Consider the following 16,112-nt stretch of genomic DNA (forward strand, 5'->3'; position numbering starts at 1 on the left):
CTGATAAATATATAATTTGTAAAAAAGGAAGCTTCAGATTAGTTAATTAATTACCCTTTTGGCTCAGTAACAAAAAGTTATATAGGTCTAATCTTTCAAAAGCAGAATGAATATATGAAAAATAAATAAAGTTTACTGTGATTAGGAAAGAGCATCTTCCGCTATTGATATCGCAGATCATTAGGTTGAATTTGCCCTGCTCGTTATAAACCGTACAAAGAAGAGGACAGACAAACACAAAGGTTCATGAATATAGGAAAAAACACACACTCTTCATGTCCCTTTCCATTTGGATCAGAACGGATCTCATCTCATTTCCCTGCTCACGTCACCCACTTAAAAGTCCACCCCCATCTAATCATTAATCACACGCTCCGCAAGTGCGGTCTCACGTTACAATCTCTGACCTTGTTGTACCTTATCATTCTCTCTCATTCTCCTTTTTTTTTTTTTCCTTTCCCTGGTCTTCTATGAATACCACAGCCAACTCTTTCTTTCTTCCTCTCCCCCTCTCGTTGCTCCTCTGATTCATTAACCCAGTTTTTTTTTTCTGTCCTCTTTACCTCTCAGAGGAGCCTCTGAGTCTGCTCAGGTACTTTCTCTCTCTCTCAAATAACACAAACTTTTGAAAGCTTCTGTCTTTGCTGAGATTTGAGATCTGACCTTACTTAGGGTGTTTGGGTTTATTCCTGTGTGTGCAAGGTCTCAAATTTAAAGGCTTTTAACAAAAGGGTCTCTGTATTTGGTTATAAGTCCCAAAATTCTTAGCTTTTGTGGGTTTCTTCAAATTCAAGGGAAAAAAGAAAACTTGGAATAAAGGGGTTTCTCTATTTGTGTTGGTTAATGATTTTGTTATATTTGGTTTAATTTTGTTCAGATTTGCTAGCAACCTGGGGAAAAATAATTGATTTATTTTGTGTTTGGTGTTGCAGGTGTTCCTTGTGAAGAGATCCTTTTGTTTTTTAGGTGTGAAGGGAAAGAGAAAAAAAAAGATGAATCAGTGTGGTTATCAGCAGAAGAATGCTTTGACAAGCTGTGAGGAGATGAGGATGGAATCAGTGGTGTGCCCTAAACCACGAAGATTGGGCCTGTTGAACCACTCAACCTTTGATGACCACATCAGACCCTTGAGGCCACCCTTTATCAAGTATTCACCCTATTTTTTCTTTTAAAAACAATTACATAATTTTTTTGTTGATTTTTTTAAACAATTTATTGTGTAAAATTTCTGACTTTCATTTATTTGTTGTTAAAATAAAACAGCTACCAATCAGAAATTGAAGATTCAGGAGTTGGGGCTGAGCTTCTGGACATCATTCTCCCCAAGGTTATTTTCTGTCTCAATCTTCATGTTGAAAAGAGTTTTTTTTTTTCTCTCTTTAAAATTGTTTAATTTTTTCCCAATTTTTTTTAAATGAAAAATATATATGAAAAAATTGGTTGGTTCATGTGATTCTTCAAATATGAAGTTTTGGTGTTGATTGCTATAGGGAATAGAGATGACAGCATCTCTATCATGTGGTTTAGATGTTGCTATTGTTGTTGATTGAAAGAAATGTGAAATCTAACAAAAGATCGCTTCAATTTGATTGTTTTTGCAGAGATCTGGAGGGCAAGTGGCTTCATCACCCCCATTTTTCTGTGGATCTCCACCTAGCAGGGCTTCAAACCCTGTGATCCAAGATGAGCAATTTGGTAGTAATGGTAATGAGAATTTTGGTGCATTTTCCTTGGCACCCCCTTCACCATCTTCCTCAGCAAGAGGCTGTGTTAGGATGAAGTTTGGTCACACCCCAGCTGCAGTGAGGATTGAAGGTTTTAATTGCCTTAGCAGGGATAGGCGCAACTGCAGCATTTCTGCTGTTGCTTAATTCAATTTTAAACCATGAAAAAGAAAAGAAAAGGGGATTAAAGAATCACCAAAGTTCTAAGAGCAGAGGAGATTTTTGGGACTGAGGAGCTAATCTTAATTTCAATCTTATTGTATTATATGTATATACCGTTGTTCACGAGTTAATTTAAGGTGTCATGTATAATTGAGAGAAGGTGGGAATTTTCTTTCTTCTTAGTTTTATCCTTTTTGAAGAAGAATAAAAAAAAGGGACACACCAAGGAGAAAGAAAAAGGCAAGCAAAAAGTCTTGTTCTTCTCTCTTGTTAGGTTTATATGATGGGGTATTTTAGATTGAAACTTTCATGTGAGTTTCATCGAGAGTCTGTAACTTTCATGTAATTTGGAACTCGGCTCCTCCTTTTGTAATTGTAATGGTGGAGGAAATTGAGGATTTATTATCTTTGGAATCTTGTAAGATATATTTTTTGTGGGTGCCCTATTTGCAGGTGTCGCCTATTTGATTATATGAATAGAAATGTTGTTCATACTATATACATGGGTATTTTTCTTTTACAATCAAAAGAAAAGGTTGAATATTATTATTTGTAAATACGGTAATGGGTCATTAGTCCAATGAGGGAAAAAATAATAATAAAGAAAGAATCTTAGGAAGCTTCATAGGGCGTGATATGGTCAGCTTTGGGGGGCTCTTTGTCTAGTAATATTTTAATCATTGTCGCCAAAATTCATTTGATAGGATACTAGATAGAGGATTCTTTATTCTTTATTTCTTTTTCCTTTTTGATTTTTGGGGGAATACAAGAATATGGATAACTATTTGATGATGTGAAGAGGTGCCTGTGGAATGGTGGGAAAGGGTGAGTGGGACAAATAAAAAAATTAGTCAAGTAACGTGGGATGTGGATAGGTTATAGTAGAGAGAGAGAGAGAGAATGTGGGGTATGGGGTGTGACAGGCACAAATGCAGAAACGTGTGCTTGTTGCTTTATTGTGATGGATGGAAACTGGTTGATGAGAGGGTGGCATGCATAAGGGTTTGTTTGGTGGTTGATGGTTGATATCATATGATGCATTCATTTCATTGTATATTATTATTACAAATTTGTAATTATAAATAAGGGTATAAGACACAGCTAAGATGACTTGAGAAGTTGCGTGGGGCATTCTCCTTCAGTAACAAGAAGCGCGTTGGCTGGTGCTACTAACTGGCTTAATTGCTAGCTTGTTGGAAGGAGCATTGCTTGCACATACGGCATGTGAAGAAATTTCTGAGGGAAAGGACTAAGACAAGTGGAGAATTTTGCTTTGCATTAAAACACTATAGTTGAATAATCTACTTTCTTTTGCAACATCGTGTCATTATCATCTTATTAGAAAGATACAAGCTTATGCGTGTATGATGAGATTGGTGGAATGTTAGCAACAAAGGAGTTACATAATTGTTAATCAAATCATAGAAAATCTACCCGACAACTTATTTATAACACTATTTTTTTTATAAAAAAAACAGATCACTTTCTAAAATAAGTTTACCTTTTTAAAAAATAATTTAATAGTAAAAATATGTTAAAAAAAATACACCATCATTTCAATATTGTTGAATACCTACTTAAGTAATGAAAAGTCAATTTTCCTTTTAAAATAATGATAGGTACATTTATAAATATGTGTATTTATCTTCTACCTTATATATCAATGCCTTGCTTTTTAGAGAGAAATTACTATAGGAGAAATAATTTTGTTTTTGAAAGAAACTAATAATAGACATTAATTATATTCTTTTTGTATTCTATTATTTCTTCGTGATTTCTTTTGGCGTCTTTTGATAGTTATGTCCTTTTCTTAAATCATGATGTGTTTTTTTCCCTTTAATATATTGTTGAATGTATTTTTTTAAACAAAAATATATACAATTAGTTTCTAAAAATTGCATGTTTGAATTAAAGTTTGTAAATTGTATGTTTGAATTAATTCACTTCATTTTGAAACATAAGTTTTAAAAATATTCCTTTCATTTAAAACATGGTTTGGAATCAAATATAAGTGTGCAAAATTACTGAACACAAATTAAATATATCACTAAATTGAGTTTAATTAGTAAGAAAAACGTACGTTCAAGACAATTGAACGGAAAACTAAATGTAACCTAAACCTAAAAAACTTTAAATCAACAATATGTACAGTTGGGGGATATTTGCTTCACGATTCTTTGTTCATTCTTGCGAATAATATTCATAGGAATAATATTCTTAAGAATAATTTTTTGGGTTTTTTTATAATAAAAAAACATGTTTGGTTAATATTTGAAATTTATGAGAATCTTTTTATATTTTTATAATTAATTAACACATGTGTTTGGTTTACAATATATTTTCCTAAAAATGTATGTTATAATTATTAAAATTCCTTTATTATGAAAATATATATTATTTCTTTATCATTATGCATAAAAATAAAAAATAAAAATATTATAACTACTTTATAAATAAATTTCATTACACTTATATATATACATATATATATATATATATATATATAAATTATTATAATTTCTGTGTACCATACAAAAGATTTACTTTGACAAATACATAAACTATTTTACACTTTAAATACATAAACTATTTTATCTTTTATTTTTAATTTTGTCCTATAACTTTACAGTTTAATATATATTTTTAATGTTTTTAGCATTCTCTTATCGCTGTTGTTATTGCATAAGTCAATATAATTAATGACGTCATTGTCACGTAAAAAGTTATTAATAACATTAAGACAAATAGACAATATTGTATAAAAAAATAAGAATATTTTTAAATAGAAGACAACATTTAAAACTAAACCCGGTTCTACTTAATTGAAAAATCTGACACCGTATTTTAAAACTTGTTCTTCTCTTCGATCATTAATTTTTCTTTCTTACTTTTGACATCTTTCACTTTCACTTTTCTTAAATATGAACAGATACAGATTTGTAATAGCTTCAAAATAACCCTCTAACTATACATTTAACTATTTTATTTCATACATTTGTGAAAGTTCTAACAATTATTGAGGAAGAAAAAAATGATGATTTATGTAAAATGAAATCATGAACAATTTAATTATTAAAATTTATATTATCGAGTGATCATTCTTGTCCGAGTTGAATTTTTAAAATGGTTATCCTTAAAACATATTTATGCATATAGGGATGAAGTAAACATAAGGCAGCTTAATTAAGTCCTTGCTTTAGACTCTCTAGAAAAAAATTATTTAGTATTAAAATTTATACAACTTTTATTATTATAGTATAGTGGTAATTAAAGTGGTTTCTTTAGAGAGGTAACTAAAGTGTTCTTATGAAAGAAAAACTTTTTTTTAAAGCTCCTATTTTTCTGTTATTGTCTCACACTTAAAAATTAATTAGTCACTAATTTTAATTAAATAAATTACTATTAATATATGATTTTTTTCTTCAATTTAGCCCATAAAATATTATTAGTTTTAAAAAGATTTCATCTTAAAAGTTACTTTAAGCCTAAAAATATGTCAGATCGACTGTGTATGCGTCACTTAGGAATTGCCAAGCGGCCTTTTAACAGGACACGACCTTCTACATTATTATGTGATCTGAATTAATACAAATTTAAATATGTTTTAAGTCTTTTAAATTTGAGAGTTATTTTGGTTCCTAGTCCTCTAAGTTTAAATTTGTTAAGACCACCACATTAGTGCGTGTCAAACGTAATATAATGGATTTGCAATTTGTGACAGTTTCTTGCTGTGAAAATTTGATTTTTAATTTAACAAGTAAGATAAAAATAAATAAATAAATAAATACATGATCGTTCACGAACTGAACATTGAACAAACAGAAATGAGAAAATCGAAACTCAAATAATTTTCCAACACTCTAACTATGCAATACGAGAATACAAAATCTTAAGCATCACGCGGAACCCTTGGGACTTTGGTAACGCCAGATATATTAGGCAGATATCAATATATATAATATTTTTGCTAGCTTGGTATACTTCAAAGTATATAGTATAAAATATTTTTTTAATTTGAAGGTATATATTCTATTAAATATTAAATAGTAACCCCTCAAAAAAATATTAAATAGTAGAATATATGGATATTTATTTGAGATTAGTAAGATAAAAATAACTAATAAGTTAATAATTAATTTAGGAGAAAATCTTTAATTTTAATATTTAAAATAAACCGGTTAATAGTAATATATTCTTTTAATTTTATTTAGAAGAAAATATTTATAATTAAAAACATTTTTTTGGGACCTTTGTATTTGGTCAATTATTTTAGGCTTATAGCAAGTGATTGGATAAGTGAAGATCCAAGACCCTAAATGAATGAATACAAATTATAAAAAATAAAATTAGTGGGTTCAATTATATAAATATAAATAAAATAAAATATAAAAATATAAAATTTTATTTATAAATTTAATGAATTTTAAAAAGTAAGAGGGTACAAGTGAATGTAGATCCGTCACTTGTTTGGCTTATTTTACTTTTAGGCCGACAATGTTAATCTCTACCTTCAATCAATGCATTTCTTTTTAATGTACTAACTAATATAACAAAAATTGTATTTAAAAAATATATTTATTATCAAATAATATAAGTGCGGATACAAGAAGTGAGACATCGTAATAATAACTAAACCCACATGTATACTCAATTTTATTTTTTTTTGCAGGTAATTATCTAGTAGGTCCAGGTCCAAACATATGTAATTAAGTAAAGATACTACACATGGTGGTCCAAAATTGGTTACCATATACACACAAAATTGTTACGTGACTACAAATCAAAGATCAGAACAATCAGACAATTATATGTTTATATTTAAAGAAAAAGAAAGAATATGTGCATCTTATATGCATGTACGAGTGTGAACATTTCATGAATGAAATGTTAACCATTGCCTCCTACTTTATTTCTACAGTTTTGAAGCTATAATGTATCCAATTCTGGAGTTGCTTTAAATACCTGAAATGAAAATTTTGTGGAATTAGTTGAAACAATTATGAACAAAGTTTCTAACAAGCAAAAAGAACTAATACAGTAGACACCTACAATTTTAAATATAAATGTCGTGGAGTCTTTTATTATTAAGATTATATATGTTGTAGCTAAATCATGCCTAAGAGAAAAAAGACTTAGCTCAAGTATTAGAGTTTAAGTAGGGAAGCCTTGAAACCATTACAACATTGTTTTAGAAAATAAAAACTACTAGAAAAAGAAACCATAGAATTATAAAAAATAAAAAAGAAGAAGTTATTGAATGAAATCGCCCTTTTTCATAGAATTATAAAATAAAAACAAAAATTAATTTGCAAGTGCAATGAAAGTACAAAATCATCATATAATTAATTTATAGTACCTAATTAGATACAATAAAACATGTTGTAACAAAAAAAATGGGTTAATAATTTTTTGTCTAAAAATAATTTCTAAAATTTGATATTAATTCTTCTCTTTTAAAAAATTAATATTTTTCGTTTCCATATTTTTTAAAATACTCGAAGTTTAATCCCTAAATCTAACATTTGTTCTGGTATATAAGATTCAAAGTTGAGAGAGAGACTAAAATTAATATTTTAAAAATCATTGACTAAATCAACAAGTCATTAGTTTAAATGGAACTAGATTCAATCACTTTAAACAAGGTCTTGAGTTTGAATTGTGTGAATAAAAAAGAACATAATTAAGAAGAGAAATTTCATTAAAAATGGTCATTCAAGTTCTCTGACAAAAATAATTTATCGATAAAGTATATAGAAACTTCACACCAACAACATAGTCACATAAAAAATGTCATAGGCTAAAATTAAAATTTGAACATTTTTAAAGGACTAAAAGCACCATTAATAAAAAAAGAAGACCTAATTAATAAGTTCAATTCATTTGAAAGGAATGATATGCAAGTTCTCTCTCACACACACATTACTTAACAATCAATTTCTCATTCAAAATCTATTAAGGTTTGATAATTATTTCAAAAATAAGAGTTTTAAAAACTAAAATATAGAAACAACTAAAAGATCTTTTCTATTTTCTTAAATTCTTTTGTTTTCATCTCATTCAACCTTTCTCGATTCCACCCTATTATGTGCCTTGTATCACCCTCCGCCTCCAATTGATTGAGCAACCTTCTCTAGTATATTTTGAAAACTAAACAAATTTTGAAAGTAGATATCAAACACATCTTAATTTTCTCTTATTCTTTTCTCTTCAAGATTACACCAAGATTATGAATATGGATTCAAGTTCCCTCCAAGGTGTACACATTCTAAAACTTCCCATAAGAAAAAATTGTGACGAGAACATGCTATAATATGCATCATTGTGTGACAAGGAACAAAATCTATTTTCTAAAATTATTGCATAAATCATCAAGAAGGAAGTTAATAAGAATACCCTTTATAATAGCTATAGCAAAGTTGTTAAGCAGAAATATTGAAGGCAATGGTGAAAGCTATAACAATATAAACACTACTTCTTTATGTTTTTTTTATGTTTTGTTGCCTCATTGAGAATGGAATTTAAAAAAAAAATCAAAATTTGTTCTAGAGCAATACCATAGTCAGAAATGCTACGTAATATTCAATCAAAATATGCATATGCAAATCAATGATCATAACCTCACCTTCAAAGTTCTTACTACTTCCATTTATGCTTTTGTTGTTTTTCTTTCCAAATAAGCCTTTGATTGGAAAAATAGAATCCATAACTCATTCAGAGGTAGTTTCAGGATTCTCAGAATTGACACTAGGATAAACATTTTTCAGATCCTTAAGTAATTGTAGCTTCTCAATCTCCTTGTCTTTAACCAAAATAGTGTCCTTAAGGGAAGACACCTGAAAGGTTAGGTAGAAAATTCAAACAAGTTAAACTACTTGTCTACAAATTTAACTTATTGTCAGAAATTTTAAATCCTTGATAAATGCTAACTCCACCTTGGTCAGCAAATTGAACTAGTTGTCTTTCTAGTAGATAGTATATAAGATAGATATCAGAACTGAATTACTTATATCTTTCTATAGGTCTTTATAAGAAAGAGACAATGAAAAGAAAGGAATGTTGATACTAGATCAGATGAAAGGCATTGATGCATTCATAAAATATATATTGAAAGAAAAGTAACATAACCATATTAATCAAGTTAAGTACCTGCTCCATTAATTCTCTGACGTCTCTACCATCTTTGGTACTTTTAGCAGCACCTAACTCAACTCCAGAAACCCTCTCAGCAAACTTTAAAGTACTTAGAGATTCAGAAAAAGACTTTAAATCTGAATTAATTTGGACTAACATGAGTGTCTTGGCCTGACCACCTGTGCAATAAAATTAAACATATGTTTCAAATGGAATCTTATCTAATCAGAAATAGTGGTATAGAATACAAGTCCAAAAGACATAAAGAAACTCAAGGATTTTTCACTTTTGTGCATACTAGCAAGGCAAGACATGAAGTGTTAGATACTAGCAAGGCAAGGTAAGAAATGATAAACTATGATTTTACCAAGAGATGATTGCAGAAGTTGAGTAAGCTTGCTGTTTCTGTATGGTACATGGGAGGTTTTTTGAGCAAGAGCAAAAATGACATCTCCAAGGGCAGATAATGATTTGTTAATATGTTGTGCTTCCTTAAGTCTATCCCCAGTTACTTCAGAGCGATCTACCCTTTCACTTCCTGCCAAATCTACCAAATGAAGATTACCTTGAAGAGAAGAACCAGACTTCTTATCCTTCCCATGAACATGAATTGAGACCACACTGTGCACACAAGTGTATTGAAAGTCATTATACTAGAAGACTTGCATTGTTGAATTGTCAGGAGAGTGAAAAGACAAACCTGTGAGAACGACTACTTCTTTCATTCATAGCAGTGGAACCCTTGGCTCTATTTTTTAGGCCAATGTCCATTAGCTTAATGACATCTGAAGTTGATTTCACAGGTTGCATTGTAGCATCAGGTACTGCTAATCCATTTGGTTGAGAGTGACTTAATATCCCAAGTGTGTGCAAATCAAGGAAATCATAGGTCATAAACATGTCATGCTTCATATATTTTCTTTTCCAAAAATAATTGAAAGAAAAACTAGAAGAAGAAAGTTTATGCAAAGAATAAATTGTCCATAATAATTGAAAAAGGATATTTTTTTGAAGAAGCATCAGTTGATAACAAGTCACGCACTTGTTCATTATATATCTCAATTATTTGAACCCCAATGTCATACTCTATGGAGCCTTTTCTACTTGTGGATATGCTAAAGAGGTCATTAAGAGCTCGATAGTTAACACCAAGACTCTCAGTTGTTGCACCATTTGGACCACTCTAAGAAATAATGACATCTTATAGAATGAGTAATTCCTTTATCTAAAATGATGAATGATATATATATATAAAGTTGCTTACCATTGTGTAAGTTTTCCCTGAACCAGTCTGGCCATAAGCAAATATACATACATTAAACCCATCAAGTACTGATCGTATAAAGGCTTGTATGTCAGCATACACCTCAGCTGCATCATTTAGAGTAATAACAATCAACACAACAATAAAGTGTAAAAAATCCAAATAACAAGAAATTGGAGTCTATATAAATAGGTAGTATTATAATGAAAAAATGTTTTTCCATTCAAAGCCTAATGGCAAATGGTGAGTATATAGAAATAAACCTTGAGTTGAGGTTGGGCCAAAGACCTTGTTGAACTTAAATGTTCTAAGTGCTTCTTTTCCTTGTTTGGCGGGATTTGCCACAACCAAGTCTGTTTCACCAATGTGTTCCACAATAGATTGTTTTTCCTTTTGTCCAGGAAGAAATGGTCTAAGTCGACAATATACTCTAATATTTCCTGTATTGGAAATGTTTCACATGAATTCAGAATCAACTCACATCAATTACATGTTAGAAAAACACATATAATGCCACCTTTTAATTCTTGAACTTCATTGAACAATTTTCGATTTTCTGCAAGAACTATTTGATAACTCTCAGCTGCATCTACTAGTGATTTAAGATTTATACCTGAACAAGTTACAATACAATTATCATACCTTACCTCTTTCAAAAAAACAAAATAAAATGGAGGGTAAGGGGAGCATAAAAGTGACATGTAATTGCAAACTAGGCTTACCTAATAGATTACATTCCTCAGAATAAATCTTTTGCTCTTTCATAGCATCTTGCTTAATGGATTCCCATGACAGTTTCAATTTCTGGATGTTTGCAAGTTTAGTAGAAAATTGAAATATTTGACATAATAACAATAAGATTGACATTCACCTATATGTAAGTTTACCTGTATGGAACTAAATTGAAAATTCACAGCTTTTCGTATCTCGTTCTCTTTCATGATCCACTTTTGATACTTTGACTCAGAAATGACTTCATTCTCTTTAACCTCATTTCTTAGTTTTTCCAACAAATGTTCATATTCTTGTGATTTATGTTTCAATTCCTCTTTAGCATCCTCAACTTTTGCTTCCAACTGTGAGCATTTTACTTCATATGTTTTTTTCGTTGTTTCTAGTTCCTGCTTAAATGTTGAAATTTCTACATTTTTGTCCTCCAACTCTTTAATATATTTAATAATCTCTTTGTCATCTACATTTTCTTTCTCGTTAACTTTTGCTTCCAATTGTGAGCATTTTACTTCATATGTTTTTTTCAATGTTTCTAGTTCCTGCTTAAATGCTAAAATTTCTACATTTTTGTCCTCCAACTCTTTAATATATTTAATAACCCCTTTGTCATCTGCCATTTTTTCCTTCTCAGTTTTTGCTTCCAACTGTGAACATTGTATTTCATATGTTTTTTTCATTGTTTCTAAATTTTTCTTTAACGTCAAAACTTCCATATTTTTGTCCTCCAACTCTTTAACATATTTAATAATCTCTTTGTCATCTACTTTCTTTTCTGCCTCAGCTTTTGCTTCCAACTGTGAGAGTTGTACTTCATAGGTTTTTCTCATTGTTTCTAGTTCTTGCTTTAATGTTGAAATTTCCATATTTTTGTCCTCTATATCTTTAGTATATCTAATAACATCTTTATCATTTTCCATCTTTTTGGTGCCCTCAATCGGTTTTAAGTCATTCACCATCTCTTTTTCTATGTTAATCTTGTCAAAATGTTTTAATTCTTCTACCTTCTTGTCTTCTTTTTTAGTCCTTCCAACCTGTATTAAGGGGCCAAAAAGCTTACAATACAAACAAATGAAAATAATTCAATATTATTTGTTTCTTTAGCTTTAGAATACACACAAATTAAAAATCATCTTGTAATATCCTATTTCTAAAAGTGCGTACACATGTTGCTTGCAGTTACTTGGAAAATACAAAAAATATTACATTTACCTGCTGAAGTTGATTTGTATTAACCATATGTTAGAAAAAAGTTTTCTATGATAAATAGAAATGTTTGTAACTTGTACTCATGTACTATGTATTAATTCACTTGTAACATGATGATTGGTAAAGATATTTGGGATACCTCACTCTCTTCCTTGGTTCCAAATGTAAGGGCCTCAAGTATTTTGATTCTTGAGTGATATTTTTCTTCACGCGCCTTAAAAAGGTTATTTTGCTAAAGGCAAAGAGTAAGAAAATGGCGAGATTAAATCAATTGAATAAAAAACAAAGGTTAACTAACCTTGAAAATAATGTTATTATAACTAACTTACAGTTTTTAGATGTGCTGCTTGAGTTGATATACGTCGTTCAATCTCTTGTACAACTTTTCTCAATAAGCAAGCCACACGCTAAGATGCAAAGATATTTGTTAGACAATACTCCAAACTAAACCTTATTATAATGTGTAACTCATTTTGCATGAACTTATATATGTGCTTTTCATGAATACATTTATGATATATGTAACACTAAAGCCTCCAATGCCATACATGGGGTATTTCACCATTTCTTCTTTCAACACTTTCTTCCAAGATGCCATTCACTACACTCAAAAGTGATTGGGTAGGAGCATTCTGCAACAATAAATGCTGAAACAAATCAATGATGCATAGAACTAAAAAGATGTGTATAATTTGTAAAAATTGAAAGATAATGAAAAGAATATGAGAATTTACATCCAAACTAGTTGATTTCATCAATTCTGAAATTTTTGCTGAAGGAAGATCTCCGTAACTTCCTTGTCTCAGTCGAAATACCTCCGGGAACTTATGACCTACTTGGCTTATTAATGTAGTTGATGGCTCTGTAGAAGATATGGAATAAGTACCATAAAGAAAAAACACTATCTAATTGGTCTAATGAATCACAAAATAAGAGATATATTTTGATTTCCATAGTATATATGTCTTTCACACAAACATTTATTTCTCCCTTCCCTATTTCTTTTTCATTTTCCTGTGGATGGATAGGCTTGGAGATAGAATATTTATTTCTAGCAAACCTAGCTTATTATTAATTAAAGCATTCGTGTAAATTGTATACCATGCAACTAAAAAAAGTTTAGAGCTCCATTTTTATTTTATTTTATACACAAGCATAACATTTGTGCATATCACATGTCGATTATTCCAGTTTTGACAAACAAATTACTATTGAAAGTTAGAAAATTAATTATGTTTGCTTTTCTATAAATTTTTGTATTTAGCTTAACAACATGTGTAGCATTTCTAATTAAGAAATTGTTAATTCATTTGTATCTCATTATCTCTATAAGCATCAAAACACAATCACAAAAGGTAAGGGTTGGGTTAAAATTTATTTTACCTGTCATAACTGGGCTATGCAAAATATGTTGAAACTTTGCCTCGGATGACACCTTACTCTGGAGTGAGTTAATTCCGTTGAAATTGGCACTTGAATTGCCCAAGTCTCTGGGTTCGATGGTGTGGTTATTAGATGGTGGATTCATCACTAGGTGATTCCTCAAGGGACAATGACTTCATACATTCATGTAGAGATGTTTCATAACATTTTCCATTGTATCATATCACCCAATAAACTTTTCTAACCTGAATTTAATATCCAAATTATCCCAACAAAAATAATAGTAAAAATCATTTATTAACATTAAATGATTAAATTATAGAATATAATGCAGTGCATGCAATACCTTTAAAAACATTTTGCTTTCAATTTCATTCACTATCAAAAACCATGGACTATTCATTCAAAAGAGAAGAGTAGCAAAAGGCAAACTCAAAGGGATCAAAGGTTGAATGTTTGTAGATTCCTAAACAAAATTAAACAACCTAAGGTTCTATCATTTTGCATTTCCAATCATTAATATATTGGAGCATATATATTAATCTCTTCTTAGTTCTCACTAATGTACAAATGATAAAAGCTTGAAACCACTTCAATTCTGAACATGGGTCTAAAACATTAAAATAAAGAACTAAACATGTTACACCATCCATGACAATTTGTTGAAATTACAATCAACACATTCTGAATTTAATCAAGCTACATCTTAGTGTGAATATCAAAATTACCAAAGTGGTAGCATGGACAATGTGTGAAGCACCAGTACTGGAGAATCCAACCTTAAGGATGTTAACATTTATCAAATGTTCTTGTTGCGACGAGAGTTGAGTAAACTTGGATAAACATCAATTGGGATTTTTTTTCTCTGTAAATATAGTTTTTGTTTAAAATAGTTAGTTTTGTTTAAAATAATTTAATTATAGTTTTTGTAGGGATTTGTGAGAGAGAAGGAAAGGGGGCTCCTCAAAAATAGGAGAACAACATTCTCTACGTTACAATCATTCTAGTGGAAGAACATCATTGCATTCATGTCTCGCCAAAAAAGGATTTGAATCACCTAAAGTAAGTCACCTGACTTTAGAAAACAAAATGAGTTTATTTATACCATTTAATTATTTAATGGTTCAGATTTATCTATTTTTTTAAAAAAAAAATTAATAATTAAAAAAGAGAGAAACAAACAAAATAATCATGCACAATTTCTCCTTGTCCACCTTTCACAACACATTCCTTTGTCCGCCACTCCCACAACCACATTCCACCTCTTCGTACAAAAACAAAGAACCTGCACTTGTTAAAATAATTTGAAAATACCCAAACAACTTTTGGTAAAAGGTGAAAAAATAATCTTAATCTTGAAGGTACTCGTAAAAAAATTTAAAAAAAATCACATCTCCATTGAGCTATGCATAACTTGACAAACCTCATCTTATATATGATTGTTATTTCCAATTTAAAAATAATTACTCACCCTCCTAATTTCTTCCTCCATGTAAATTGCTAACCTGTTAAGCCAATACACATATAAGCTCCAAATGTTGCTTTTGATCTTTTACCAACAGAGATAAAATTATACTACAGAAGCAAGCTAAAATTTATAAGAATTATTCTAATTCAAGGTACAAGAACATGGATTTTTCAAGTATCATTGGCAAAGTAAGAAAACATCGTAATATTACAGAAAACTTTTGTTGAGTGCGCAACACCATCTAAGCATATAAAAGCCATCATTAGGTTGTGACTCTTTATATGGATTTAAAAGCAATGAAGCATTAATACTTCCATTTGGTTTACATATATGATACCGATACTTTTAGATATCTTTTTATGGATAGCATATCAGTGGAGTATTTGTGTCTTTTAAAAAAATATAAAATCCAATACGGCTACATAAGACATATAGGCATTTACAATTTAAAAACTTTGAAACATTGTCATTTGATGGACAAAAATGAAAATTTCCCTCTTTATAGATAATTATAAGAAAGGAATGAGATCAATAGCACTATTCTTATTTGTAAATAATAGGAATTAATTTATTATGGTAATGATTTATAATTTTTTTGTTTTTAACAATGTCCAAGAGGTATTTCTTAATTTATAGAATTTCAATTATATATTTATTAAATTTATTGAATTTTGATACATATCTAGATATGTGTCTTTCACGTATCGTATCATATAACTTTTTAGAATAATCATATCGTCGTTCCGTATCTATGCATTATAGCTTGAAAAGACTTTTTCTCTATTACCATAACCTTTATCAAAAGTAGCAAGATATTTTAGTAATTCTTGGAAATTATGATGAATTAGATGTCAACTCGAGCGGGACACAAGTTTATTTCAAAAAAAAAAAAATTATAAGAAATTTATTTTAAAATTTTGAACAATTTTTATCTTATTAAAAAATAATCAAGATAATAATTATGATCATGGACAAGATTTTGAGAGTTGACAATAATATATTTAAATTTTATTTTAAATAAAATCTATTTCAATTACATATA

At 29.5% G+C, this 16,112-nt stretch overlaps 2 protein-coding genes across 2 annotated transcripts; one reads left to right on the top strand and one right to left on the bottom strand.

Annotated features, from left to right (window-relative positions):
* The first annotated feature begins 238 nt into the window (after positions 1–238).
* LOC114368824 lies at positions 239–2,383 on the top strand. Its single transcript, XM_028326088.1, has 4 exons — positions 239–592; positions 933–1,147; positions 1,264–1,327; positions 1,602–2,383. The coding sequence occupies exons 2-4, from the start codon at positions 993–995 to the stop codon at positions 1,869–1,871; spliced, it is 489 nt and encodes a 162-aa protein (XP_028181889.1). The 5' UTR covers positions 239–592; positions 933–992; the 3' UTR covers positions 1,872–2,383.
* Positions 2,384–8,512: 6,129 nt separating this feature from the next.
* On the bottom strand, positions 8,513–13,747 carry LOC114368484 (kinesin-like protein KIN-14P). The gene is made up of 16 exons (XM_028325735.1): positions 13,603–13,747; positions 12,954–13,081; positions 12,768–12,851; positions 12,549–12,626; positions 12,359–12,451; positions 12,015–12,044; positions 11,169–11,930; positions 11,004–11,085; positions 10,799–10,894; positions 10,545–10,721; positions 10,282–10,388; positions 10,022–10,200; positions 9,718–9,882; positions 9,385–9,638; positions 9,033–9,196; positions 8,513–8,719 (listed from the first exon to the last, which is right to left on the bottom strand). The coding sequence occupies exons 1-16, from the start codon at positions 13,745–13,747 to the stop codon at positions 8,594–8,596; spliced, it is 2,670 nt and encodes an 889-aa protein (XP_028181536.1). The 3' UTR covers positions 8,513–8,593.
* Between the last annotated feature and the right edge of the window lie 2,365 nt (positions 13,748–16,112).

Source organism: Glycine soja, chromosome 9 (genome assembly GCF_004193775.1).
Source record: "Glycine soja cultivar W05 chromosome 9, ASM419377v2, whole genome shotgun sequence".
Taxonomy (NCBI): Eukaryota; Viridiplantae; Streptophyta; class Magnoliopsida; order Fabales; family Fabaceae; genus Glycine; species Glycine soja.

Excerpts from the sequence above, each read along its gene's own strand:
- LOC114368824 (XM_028326088.1), top strand. The coding sequence starts at position 993 with ATGAATCAGTGTGGTTATCAGCAGAAGAATGCTTTGACAAGCTGTGAG. Across the intron at positions 1,148-1,263 it reads TTGAGGCCACCCTTTATCAA|CTACCAATCAGAAATTGAAG; the intron begins GTATTCACCCTA and ends AAAATAAAACAG. Across the intron at positions 1,328-1,601 it reads TGGACATCATTCTCCCCAAG|AGATCTGGAGGGCAAGTGGC; the intron begins GTTATTTTCTGT and ends TTGTTTTTGCAG.
- LOC114368484 (XM_028325735.1), bottom strand. The coding sequence starts at position 13,747 with ATGAATCCACCATCTAATAACCACACCATCGAACCCAGAGACTTGGGC. Across the intron at positions 12,452-12,548 it reads AAGCAGCACATCTAAAAACT|CAAAATAACCTTTTTAAGGC; the intron begins GTAAGTTAGTTA and ends CTTTGCCTTTAG. Across the intron at positions 10,389-10,544 it reads TGGCCCAACCTCAACTCAAG|CTGAGGTGTATGCTGACATA; the intron begins GTTTATTTCTAT and ends TAAATGATGCAG.